We start from the raw sequence: 13,727 nt of genomic DNA, 5'->3' as shown, positions 1-13,727 counted from the left end.
TGTGGAAAGTTACAGCCCAATTTACAACTTTGTTGCCATGACGATATAATGTCAACAAACCCTAAAACGACTGTAAAAACTTCAATTTAAACAACTTTACAGCTCAAATAATACACAAGTTTTAACAGGAGAATTAATTTAAGTGCTTTTATGAAATTATAAGCTTCACATTTCTGCTTTTAAACCCTCCAAAAATTGGCCACATTCACTTTCATTGCAAGTGCCTCACTGTAACCTCGATTATTGCTTTTTTTTTTAAAGAAAAGGAGGGACGAGTCGAAATAAATTTTGTGGTAATCAGCACTGTGCCACAAATGCTGTCAATTGAGCTTAACTTGTACTGAACCCGGAATATTCCTTTAAGACAGAAATCAATACTTAATTTCTGGTAATCACCAATACCAATACAGAGACATTGTTACTGTTGAAATACTTTTAGTTTCTTTGCATAGCAACATTTATGAAATGTTACATGGGAAGATTAAATTTTTTAAATGTTTACCTGAGTTTTCTCTTGGACGATCACACTGGCAGTCTTAGGTACTGGGTACGGCTTCAATGGGGCTTTTGTAGTGGCCAAGATGAAATCAGTATGAGTCTGGATGACTTTATCCAGGTATTCCCCAGCTGGCTGACTGCTGTAATATACTGTGATCTCATCTGATGGGACCAGGTGACCCTGAGAAGCGATGTTTGGATACATTAAAGTGGCTGCAAGCACAGCAGTATTGTTACTTAATTTAAAACCGGTCACTCTTTACATTCTCATTATTATAAAAGTACTGAACATTATGATTTGTAAGGATTTTTTTTACATCTCAAGTAATAAAAAAAAATAATAAAAAAATCAGAAGCCCTCCACACAATGAGTCTCATTCACTAATCATGCATATGCACATATTTGCACAAAAAATGTGTGAACTGTTGTAAAATATATATATATATATATATATATATATATATATATATATATATATATATATATATATATATAGACCACTTTGTTAGGTACATCTGTACACCTACTTAGTTATGTGATTATCTAATCAGCCAATTGTGTGGTGGCAGTGTAATGTATAAAATCATTCAGATATGGGTCAGGAGCTTCAGTTAATGATGTTCACATCAACCATCAGAATGGGGAAAAATGAGATCTCAATGATTTAGACCGTGGCATGAATGTTGGTGCCAGGCTGGTTTTAGTATTTCCGTAACTGCTGATATATCCTGGGATATTAATGCACAACAGTCTCTAGAGTGTATAGAGAATGGTGCAAAAACATCCAGCGAGCAGCAGTTCTGTGGGCAAAAATGGCTTGTTAATAACTAAGGTCAGAGGAGAATGGCCAGACAGTTCCAAGCTGACAAGAAGGTGACAGTAACCCAAATAACCACACGTTACAACAGTGCTATGCAGAAAAGTATTTCTGAAAATACAACATGTCGAACATTGAGTCGGATGGGCTACAGTAGCAGAAGACCCCTCCAGGTACCACTACTGTCAGCTAAGAACAGGAAACTGAGGCTGCAGTGGGCACAGGCTCACCAAAACTGGATGGTAGACGATTGGAAAAACATCACCTGGTCTGATGAATCTCGATTTCTGCAGCAACATGCAGGTGGCAGGAGCAGAATTTGGTGTATACAACATAAAACCATGGAGGCATTCTGCCTTGTGCCAACAGTTCAGGCTGGATGTGGTGGTTTAATGGTGTGGGGAATGTTTTCTTGACACACATTAGGCACCTTAATTCCGTGGCGTGAACCGCCGCAGCGCACACCAGCGCATTCCAGAGATAAGATTGCTAGAGCTCTGGATCAGCACAGAGCGAAACTTGCATGATTAATTTGCTCTTCACTCGATATTGCGGCGGCCGGTGGAAAACACAAAACTTATGTGACCCATTTGCATTCTACAGAGAACCTTCTAGTATAAAGCATTGTATGGAGGAAGTCAAACCTCTCAATCTGCTAGACATACATTTTAAAGAGCACAGGTAGCATCATCCTTCCTTAAATATATGTATTTTTTTATTTTTTTATGTAGTAACACAAAATGGTAACGTGAATGATTCATATTAAATCTATTAGGGCGAATCTATTAGACTTAAAAAGTTGTAAAGGTTTCTAAATGTGTTTAGGCTATTAGCTTTTTCATAACAAACACTACAGTTCATTTTTTAGAAACGACTATCAACATTAACCTAACCACAGTAATGTGAAGCCAACCATGGTCTTACCTAATGGCCTCGACATTACAAATGCCACTGTTAAACACTGGTAGAACAATGGTAAACGTTCATATAGGCAAGTACAATTTGAAGGGGTTGAAACTTCCATGAACTATGGAAAAATGATTGACAAATGTTCCTCCTGTTCTAACTGGCTTTTGCCTTTGGATATTTTATTGCTTTCTTAAACCATTAGGCCTGTGTCCTGCTGAACTCATTTCATTCTTGTTTAAATAAAATGTCCAAACAAATGCATGCAGTTACAGTCTCCAGTTACCTTAATCACTTTTTGCAAGGTGGGGGATTGTGGCTAGTGAAAATGCTGAGTGGCAAGTAACCTTGGAAAACTACTAGCCACAGTGGCCGGTGAGCCAAAAAGTTTATTTTAAACCCTGAGTGTATATACATAAACTAGCAGCCAAAATTTTGGAATAATGTACATATTTTGCTGTTTCGGAAGGAAATTGGTACTTTAATTGACCAAAGTGGCATTCAACTGATCACAATTTATAGTTAGGACATTACTGATGTAAAAAACAGTACCATTACTATTTGAAAAAAGTCTTTTTTTTTTTTTAATTTGGAATGCCCAATTCCCAGTGTGCTCTAAGTCCTCGTGGTGCCGTAGTGATTCGCTTCAATCCGGGTGGCGAAGGATGAATCTCAGTTGCCTCCGCGTCTGAGACCGTCAATCTGCGCATCTTATCACGTGGCTTGTTGTGTGCGTTACCGCGGAGTGTGGAGGCCCACGCTATTCTCCATGGCATCCATGCATATCTCACCACGCGCCCCACTGAGAGCGAGAACCACACATTATAGCGACCACGAGGAGTTTTCCCCATTTGACTCTACCCTCCCTAGCAACCGGGCCAATTTGGTTGCTTAGGAGACCTGGCTGGAGTCACTCAGCACACCAGTCAGCGTCAATACTCGCTGAGCTACCCAGGCCCCCTGAAAAAAGTCATTTTTGATCAAATCTAGAAAGGCCCCATTTCCAGCAGCCATCACTCCAACACCTTATGCTTGCGTAATCATGCTAAATTGCTAATTTGGTACTAGAAAATCACTTGCCATTATATACAATCACAATTGAAAGCTATTTGGTTCATTAAATGATGCTTAACATTGTCTCGGTGTTTGTTTTTGAGTTGCCACAGTATGCAACAGACTGCCATGTCTTAAGGTCAATATTAGGTCAAAAATGGCAAAAAAGAAACAGCTTTCTCTAGAAACTTGTCAGCCAATCATTGTTTTGAGGAATGAAGGCTATAAAATGAAATTGCAGAAAAACTGAAGATTTCATACAAAGGTGTACACTACAGTCTTCAAAGACAAAGGACAACTGGCTCTAACAAGGACAGAAAGAGATGTGGAAGGCCAGATGTACAACTAAACAAGAGGATAAGTACATCAGAGTCTCTAGTTTGAGAAATAGATGCCACACATGTCCTCAGCTGACAGCTTCATTGAATTATACCTGCTCAACACCAGTTTAATGTACAACAGTAAAGAGAAGACTCGGGTGCAGGCATTATGGGAAGAATTGCAAAGAAAATGCCACTTTTGAAACAGAAAAAAACAAAAATAAAAGGTGGGCAAAGAAACACAGACATTAGACAACAAATTGGAAAAGAGTGTTATGGATCTTAACCCCATTGAGCTTTTGTGGGATCAGCTAGACTGTAAGGTGTGTGAGAAGTGCCCGACAAGACAGTCACATCTATGGCAAGTGCTACAGGAAGCGTGGGGCGAAATGTCACTTGAGCACCTGGACAATCTGACAGCTAGAATGCCAAGGATCTGCAAAGCTGTCGTTGCTGCACGTGGAGGATTTTTTGACGAGAGCTCTTTAGCTAGTTTAGGAAGTTCTGATTTTTTTTTTTCCAAATTGTAATAGTAATTTATCATGTTATTAATGTCCTGACTATACATTGTGATCAGTTGAATGCCACTTTGGTGAATAAAAGTACCAATTTATTTCCATTAGACCAAACTCTGTATATTATTCCAAACTTTCGGCCACCAGTGTGTGTGTGTGTGTGTGTGTGTGTGTATATATATATATATATATATATATATATATATATATATATATATATATATATATATACAGTACTGTGCAAAAGTCTTAGGCACATAAGATGTTTCACAAAAGCATTTGTCTTAAGATGGTTATTTATATCTTCAGCTTTAGTGTGTCAATAGGAAATATAAATGTTAGACTCCCAAACATTACTTTTGCAAATAGAAAAGATTAGAATAGAAGAACAGGGAGCCCTGCAACAGATGTCATGGCCCCCACAAAGCCCCCCACTGAACATTGTGTCAGTTTGAGATTACATAAAGAGACAGAAGCAATTGAGACAGCCTAAATAGATAGAAGAACTGTGGCAAATTCTCCAAGAATCTTGGAACATCCTATCTGCCAACAACCAACAAAAAACTGTGTCCAGGTGTACCTAGGAGAATTGGTGCTGTTTTAAAGGCAAAGGTGGTCACACTGAATATTGATTTAGCTTTTTTTATGTTTACTGGACTTTGAATGACATTAAGTGATAAATGAAAAATATTTATGTTATTATTTTTGAAGACATCCACACTATGCAACATTTTTCACAAGTGCCTAAACTTTTGCACAGTACTGTGTGTGTGTGTGTGTGTGTGTGTGTGTGTGTGTGTATATATATATATATATATATACACACACACAGGTGCATCTCAATAAATTAGAATGTCGTGGAAAATTTCATTTATTTCAGTAATTCAACTCAAATTGTGAAACTCGTGTATTAAATAAATTCAATGCACACAGACTGAAGTAGTTTAAGTCTTTGGTTCTTTTAATTGTGATGATTTTGGCTCACATTTAACAAAAACCCACCAATTCACTATCTCAAAAAATTAGAATACATCATAAGACCAATAAGAAAAACATTTTTAGTGAATTGTTGGCCTTCTGGAAAGTATGTTCATTTACTGTATATGTATTCAATACTTGGTAGGGGCTCCTTTTGCTTTAATTACTGCCTCAATTCGGCGTGGCATGGAGGTGATCAGTTTGTGGCACTGCTGAGGTGGTATGGAAGCCCAGGTTTCTTTGACAGTGGCCTTCAGCTCATCTGCATTTTTTTGGTCTCTTGTTTCTCATTTTCCTCTTGACAATACCCCATAGATTCTCTATGGGGTTCAGGTCTGGTGAGTTTGCTGGCCAGTCAAGCACACCAACACCATGGTCATTTAACCAACTTTTGGTGCTTTTGGCAGTGTGGGCAGGTGCCAAATCCTGCTGGAAAATGAAATCAACATCTTTAAAAAGCTGGTCAGCAGAAGGAAGCATGAAGTGCTCCAAAATTTCTTGGTAAATGGGTGCAGTGACTTTGGTTTTCAAAAAACACAATGGACCAACACCAGCAGATGACATTGCACCCCAAATCATCACAGATTGTGGAAACTTAACACTGGACTTCAAGCAACTTGGGCTATGAGCTTCTCCACCCTTCCTCCAGACTACAGGACCTTGGTTTCCAAATGAAATACAAAACTTGCTCTCATCTGAAAAGAGGACTTTGGACCACTGGGCAACAGTCCAGTTCTTCTTCTCCTTAGCCCAGGTAAGACGCCTCTGACGTTGTCTGTGGTTCAGGAGTGGCTTAACAAGAGGAGACAACTGTAGCCAAATTCCTTGACATGTCTGTGTGTGTTTGATGCCTTGACCCCAGCCTCAATCCATTCCTTGTGAAGTTCACCCAAATTCTTGAATCGATTTTGCTGGACAATCATAAGGCTGCGGTTCTCTCGGTTGGTTGTGCATCTTTTTCTTCCACACTTTTTCCTTCCACTCAACTTTCTGTTAACATGCTTGGATACAGCACTCTGTGAACAGCCAGCTTCTTTGGCAATGAATGTTTGTGGCTTACCCTCCTTGTGAAGGGTGTCAATGATTGTCTTCTGGACAACTGTCAGATTAGCAGTCTTCCCCATGATTGTGTAGCCTAGTGAACCAAACTGAGAGACCATTTTGAAGGCTCAGAAAACCTTTGCAGGTGTTTTGAGTTGATTAGCTGATTGGCATGTCAAAATATTCTAATTTTTTGAGATAGTGAATTGGTGGGTTTTTGTTAAATGTGAGCCAAAATCATCACAATTAAAAGAACCAAAGACTTAAACTACTTCAGTCTGTGTGCATTGAATTTATTTAATACACGAGTTTCAATAATTTGAGTTGAATTACTGAAATAAATGAACTTTTCCACGACATTCTAATTTATTGAGATGCACCTGTATACACACACACACACACACACACACAGTTGTGCTCAAAAGTTTGCATACCCTGGCAGAAATTGTGAAATCTTGGCATTGATTTTGAAAATATCAATGCAAATGCAATGATCATGCAAAAAGTGTCTTTTATTTAAGGATAGTGATCATATGAAGCCATTTATCATCACATAGTTGTTTGGCTCCTTTTTAAATCATAATGATAACAGAAATCACCCAAATCACCCTGATCAAAAGTTTACATACCCTTGAATGTTTGGCCTTGTTACAGACACACAAGGTGACAAACACAGGTTTAAATGGCACACCTGACCTTTTTAAATTGCAATTATTGTCTGTGTATATACAGTCAATGAGTTTGTTAGCTCTCACGTGGATGCACTGAGCAGGCTAGATACTGAGCCATGGGGAGCAGAAAAGAATTGTCAAAAGACCTGCGTAAGGTCATGGAACTTTATAAAGATGGAAAAGGATATAAAAAGATATCCAAAGCCTTGAAAATACCAGTCAGTACTGTTCAGTCACTTATTAAGAAGTGGAAAATTCAGGGATCTCTTGATACCAAGCCAAGGTTAGGTAGACCAAGAAAGATTTCAGCCACAACTGCCAGAAGAATTGTTTGGGATACAAAGAAAAACCCACAGGTAACCTCAGGAGAAATACCGGCTGCTTTGGAAAAAGACGGTGTAGTTGTTTCAAGGAGCACAATATGACGATACTTCAACAAAAATGAGCTGCATGGTCGAGTTGCCAGAAAGAAGCCTTTACTGTGCTAATGCCACAAAAAAGCCCGGTTACAATATGCCCGAAGCCTCACAGCTTCTGGCACACTGTAATTTGGAGTGACGAGACCAAAATAGAGCTTTATAGTCACAACCATATGCGCTATGTTTGGAGAGGGGTCAACAAGGCCTATAGTGAAAAGAATACCATCCCCACTGTGAAGCATGGTGGTGGCTCACTGATGTTTTGGGGGTGTGTGAGCTCTAAAGGCATGGGGAATCTTGTGAAAATTGATGGCAAGATGAATGCAGCATGTTATCAGAAAATACTGGCAGACAATTTGCATTCTCCTGCACAAAAGCTGCGCATGGTACGTTCTTGGACTTTCCAGCACAACAATGACCCTAAGCACAAGGCCAAGTTGACCCTCCAGTGGTTACAGCAGAAAAAGGTGAAGGTTCTGGAGTGGCCATCGCAGTCTCCTGACCTTAATATCATCGAGCCACTCTGGGGAGATCTCAAACGTGCGATTCATGCAAGACGACCAAAGACTCTGCATGACCTGGAGGCATTTTGCCAAGATGAATGGGCAGCTATACCACCTGCAAGAATTTGGGGCCTCATAGACAACTATTACAAAAGACTGCACGCTCTCATTGATGCTTAAGGGGGCAATACACATATTAAGAACTAAGGGTATGCAGACTTTTGAACAGGGGTCATTTCATTTCTTTCTTTTTTGCCATGTTTTGTTTTATGATTGTGCAATTCTGTTATAACCTACAGTTGAATATGAATCCCATAAGACATACAAAAAAATGTGTTTTGCCTGCTCACTCTTGTTTTCTTTAAAAATAGTACACATATTACCAATTCTCCAAGGATATGCAAACTTTTGAGCACAACTGTATATAATCTGTATATAATCAATAAGTTTGAAAGCAAATTTATTCTAAATTTTGGATAAAATTGAGAACAAACTGAAATCAGACATGTTAAAAAAAAAATTAAAAAAAATCACATACTCATCGCAGCTTTAGAAACATGGTGTGTTAAGCAAAAATATTTTATACATCAAATTATTAGAAATTGAACTATTAAGTTACCCTTCAATAAATCTTGGAGGCGAAGTAGTGCAGAAAGCCCATATGTGGAGATTGTTTGGCTGTGTTTTATGCAAATTACTAACTGCAAGCACTAACTTTATAAAAAAAAAATTTGTTTTAAAAAGGATGATGTTTGAACAGATAATGAAGTGTTAAAAAAGCGTCTCAGGATGCATCTTGTAAAGTGGCTGTGAGAATGCCCAGATTGTGCAAAGCTGTAATCTAGGCAAAGGGTGGCGAGCTACATTTTAACAAAAAGTTTTGATTTACAAAAATTTTGGTTACTACATAACTCCCATACTTCCATTTGTGTTATGTTAGTTTTGATGACTTTACGATTATTCAAAAATGTGAAAAATAGTCAAAGAATGAGTAGGTGGGTCCTGTCCAGATTTTTGACTGGTAGCGTATCATCGTTCATCAATATCACTGCTTGTGCCTCTGATGGTTAAAGCACAGCTCATTAAAATCTGCCTTCATTTTTAAGGGAACACTGGGAAATGGCACGAAGCATTTCTTCATTTTCCCAAAGCAGACACGATAAGAAAACGGACAAGCTTGTTGTAGAAAACATAGGCTTGGGTATTCGGCACCCTTGAGCAAGAAGTACAAAAAACACAATGGCTTCTGCTTTTCCAAGAACGTTCCCTCACACATCTGCCCCCTGGTTACCACCTCTCATCTGAGAAAACATTGAAAAATTAATTCCCTCCCATGGAAAATTCCCCCAGATTTTTTCAGACTTTCAATAAGAGTGGAATTCAGGCCTGGCAGGCATCCAGACACCCTCCCCCTCACATATACACCCAGCACCACTTGTGGAATGGAAAATGTTTGTTTATTAAGAGAAAAAAAAAGGGCGGTTGAAGAAAGGAAATCCAACCTATTTTTCTGATGTTCACACAACTTCAAAATACTGTTTGTCTTAAAGTGGACTCTGGGTAATAAAGCTTTAAGGCCCGGCTATAACACTGAACAATTGCTCAATGCCCTCAGAACTATGGGGTGGAAAGATTTTCCAAATAGTATCTCTCATGAGCCTAGGAAAAACAATTGAGCTTGACCCTGAGAGCGTGTACAAAGACAACCACATGATGGGATGTGACATTAGAGGTGAGGAAGTAGACCCGAGAACAGAGGCCGCCAGAAGTTTTCATTCAGAAAACAAACTGAACCACACAGCAAAAAAAAATAAAAATAAAATAAAAAAAAGACTTCAAACCACACAACAGTTTTGTGATGAATCTAACAAAACCTGTCAGGAACATGTCCAGGTTATATTTCATCAAAATTAAAAGAAAAGGATAAGAAATGATAGTTTGTGTAAACATAATGAAGCCAAGTTTAGGACCATGAAGATTTTTTACATTTTAATGACAATTAAGCTCATTTTCATTAATGAAATACAAAAAAATATGACATGTTAATTAAACTGTAAAGTATTTATATATTATTATATAGTGTACTTAATATACAGGTATGCTGATTTAAAGTGTAACTTCAGTGCCTCTAGTGCCACCAAGCGGAATTTCAAAATCAATAATGACCATTTTCAAAAAGGTTTCCCAAGCCAGGTTTGGCTGTCATTAATCAACTATTAGATAGCCCCGCCCCAAACTCCCACCGATGGTTGAGCCCAGGGGGTCAGGGATTGGCTTTTTGGCATCATCCTGTTAGCCCCTAATGCTGAAACACACCAACTGTGGCCAAAAAGCATTTTATAGTACATGTTTCACCAGTGAGATTGTTTTTCGAGGGCTCTTAAAAGCGTGTAGTGGACGTGAAAAACCAAATGGTTTACTTATAGTTGACTTTTCATGTTTAACATCGAAAAAAAATAAATAAATAAATAATCAGAAAACAGCATTGAATAAAAAAACACTACTTTTTTCAGTTTTTTTTTTTTGAAGTCTTGAGAATCACCATTGAGACCAGAAACACCCAGACACATTACAGTAATGCGAATCAGAGGGAAAATGTGCTTCATTGTAAATGCAAAAAGTGTTCAAAGAATACGAAAATAGGCTTTATTTTTTTTGATTTTTTTTATCTAATTATTTTTACTTACAATTCTGAAGGGAAATATGACCCAGACATGTTTTCGTAAGATTCACCCACTTAAAGATCAGAACAGCTCACCTTCTTGCGTAGTTTCTGAATGCGGTTAATGACCTCACGAGCCACACCCTCATCAACCATGGACTGATCCGGGGTGATGTCAAGAAGAACCAGGACCTACAGTGGAAGAAAACATACCCAATCATATTATTTAAAGAAATCTCCATTTTGATTATTAAACTACAGATATATACACTTTGAGCAGTGTCAGAATTTTGTAGGGCCAATTTTTAACCCCATGGAATTGATTTGTGACATTTTGCATGTTTGAGGAATGAGGACATATTTATTTTTTATCCATAAAAACACCAAATGTCATCCATTTATTTCAAATACTTAATCAACTGAATCATTTATTTGAAATAAATTCTCAAACTGAACAATTGTGGGTAATAATTATAAAATCAAATTACGTAGCAACAGTAAAAAAATAAAAAAATAAAAAAATAAATTGTAAGTGTAAATGCACAAGTTATCATAACACAAACAATCTGCTAGAACAGATTTCAAATAATTGGTTGGTCCGTATGTTGAATTATGCATCTCACTGCCTAGAGTTTTTAAGAGTGCTTTCTTTATGTTCTGCTTTGGTTTTTATTTATTTATTTTTTCAGAAAAAAACAACAATGCTATAATAGCTTCATATTCAACAGCACTGCTCCCTGATATATATATATATATATATATATATATATATATATATATATATACACACACACACACACACATACTACCGGTCAAAAATTTTGAAACACTTGACTGAAATGTTTCTCATGATCTTAAAAATCTTTTGATCTGAAGGCGTATGCTTAAGTGTTTGAAATTAGTTTTGTAGACAAAAATATAACTGTGCCACCATATAAATTTATTCATTATAAAACAAAAATGTAATAATAATAAAAAACGTTATTGAAATTGATGACTTGGACCAAATAATAAAGCAGCCAATAAGTGCCCAACATAGATGGGAACTCCTTCAATACTGTTTAAAAAGCATCCCAGGGTGATACCTCAAGAAGTTGGTTGAGAAAATGTCAAGAGTACATGTCTGCAAATTCTAGGCAAAGGGTGACTACTTTGAAGCTACTAAAATATAACACAGTTTTGATTTATTTTGGATTTTGTTTAGTCACAACATAATTCCCATAGTTCCATTTATGTTATTCCATAGTTTTGATGACTTTACTATTATTCTAAATGTGAAAAAAAAAAAAAAAATTATAATAAAGAATGTGTAAGTGTTCTTTGTAATCTTTGTATATAATAGTTTCAAAAAATAAATACATACTAATTCACAACAGGGGCATTTTGCCCTCACATTTAAAAAAATATTGGCCATTATTTTCACTTTCTGTGTAATTTTTGCCCCAAACAAGAATGAAGGATAAAATCAATATAGAATGTATACCTGTGCATCTGAATGGGCCTCATACTGTGATGCCGTTCCTGAGGTCTGATCAAATGTGTACATCAGACGCAGATCTTCCTCATGTAGCTCATGACCCTCAACAATAATGGATCCTAAAAAAATATTCAAAATGCATTATATTTTCACCAGTATCGATAATTTAAAAAATAAAAATAAAAAAAACACTTTTATTTCTTGACCTGATATTTGCGAAGATATTTGGTAAAGTCATATGTAGTAGAGATTATAGCTTGTATGTAATTTCAGTGCCATTTGCGGCAACAAAAATAATTACAAAAATGGGTACTACTATGTACTTAAGCATTTGATGCATGCACTTATTATGCACATGCACCGATCAGCCACAACATTGAAACCACCTGCCTAATATTGTGTAGGTCCCCCTCGTGCCGCCAAAACAGCGACCACAATTGTACAGAGTGGTTATCTGAGTTACTGTAGACTTTGTCAGTTCAAACCAGTCTGGCCATTCTCTGTTGACCTCTCTCATCAACAACAGAACTGCCGCTGACTGGATGTTTTTTGTTTATGGCACCATTCGGAGTAAATTCTAGAGAATGTTGTGTGTGAAAATCCCAGGAGATCAGCAGTTACAGAAATACTCAAACCAGCCCATCTGGCACCAACAATCATCCATGCGATTATCTAATCAGCCAATCACATGGCAGCAGTGCAGTGCATAAAATCATGCAGATACAGGTCAGGAGCTTCAGTTAATGTTCACATCAACCATCAGAATGGGGAAAAGATTTCATCTCAGAGATTTGGACTGTGGCATGATTGTTGGTGCCAGATGGGCTGGTTTGAGTATTTCGGTAACTGCTGATCTCCTTGTATTTTCATGCACAACAGTCTCTAGAATTTACTCCGAATGGTGCCAAAAACAAAACAATAAATCCAGTGAGGTGCAGTTCTGCGGATGGGAATCTTGTTGATGAGAGAGGTCAACAGAGAATGGCCAGACTGGTTTGAACTGACAAAGTCTACGGTAACTCAGATAACCGCTTTGTACAATTGTGGTGAGAAAAATAGCATCTCAGAATGCTATTCTGAGATGCAGGTTGGCGGTATTTTGGTGACACGAGGGGGACCTACACTTTATTAGACAGGTGGTTTTAATGTTGTGGATGATTGGTGTACGTGTTGTTGCATTTTACTTAAATTTAAAATACCCGCATTTAATTACATTTGTATTTAACTTACTCCTAAACCTAAACCTAACCCTAAACCAACCCTTACCCTAAAACCTAACTCTAACCCCTAACCCTAAACCCAACCACACCCCGTACCTCAATCTCAGTATCAGTAAATGTGAATCTTGTGAGAATTTTGCAGAACAACATGTTGTGACACAGTAAATACATTGTATTGTATTCTCTAATGTTAGTACATAGTAGTTAAAGACACCTAATATACAGTGTGACCCAAAAAACTTTTTTACAACTTTGAAACACTCCCTCCATCGTCCTTTGGTTAGAGAAACATAGTCTTGCACCAGATTCACACCACTGGTTGGTGTTAGGCCGTTCAAGCAAAAAGATTCCAATTCCATATGATACTGTTAATGGTGCAGAACTTACACACTTTGTTTAATTGGTGATGTTGGGAGTGTAAAGATCAGCTCTGACAATGATTGAATTACATAATGATACTTTACTGAACAACGTTGGGCCCTATTTTATTTTATTTTTCTAAGCACAGTGCTACGCTTTAAAATCATACGCGCAAAGTCAATGGGCATGAAGTTTTGGTATTTTCGTGCAAGCATGCACTAAATCTAGGCGCAAATGGGTTTGCCGAAATTTCGCACACAAAACACAAATGGGCTGGATCAAATGC

General features: G+C 37.4%; 1 protein-coding gene across 2 annotated transcripts in view; it reads right to left on the bottom strand.

The window, feature by feature from the left end:
• The window catches only part of LOC127428168 (isoleucine--tRNA ligase, cytoplasmic-like), a 165,134-nt gene that overhangs the window by 47,098 nt on the left and 104,309 nt on the right, over window positions 1–13,727 (bottom strand). For both annotated transcript variants that reach the window (XM_051676316.1, XM_051676317.1), the window contains 3 exons: window positions 11,868–11,980; window positions 10,481–10,576; window positions 503–679 (listed from right to left, as the gene is read on the bottom strand). In XM_051676316.1, the coding sequence (XP_051532276.1) occupies window positions 503–679; window positions 10,481–10,576; window positions 11,868–11,980 (386 nt within the window). The remainder of the gene's footprint in view (window positions 1–502; window positions 680–10,480; window positions 10,577–11,867; window positions 11,981–13,727) is intronic.

The sequence above is a fragment of the Myxocyprinus asiaticus genome, chromosome 37 (assembly GCF_019703515.2).
Source record: "Myxocyprinus asiaticus isolate MX2 ecotype Aquarium Trade chromosome 37, UBuf_Myxa_2, whole genome shotgun sequence".
Classification (NCBI taxonomy): Eukaryota; Metazoa; Chordata; class Actinopteri; order Cypriniformes; family Catostomidae; genus Myxocyprinus; species Myxocyprinus asiaticus.
This window is presented reverse-complemented; position numbering and strand designations above follow the sequence as displayed.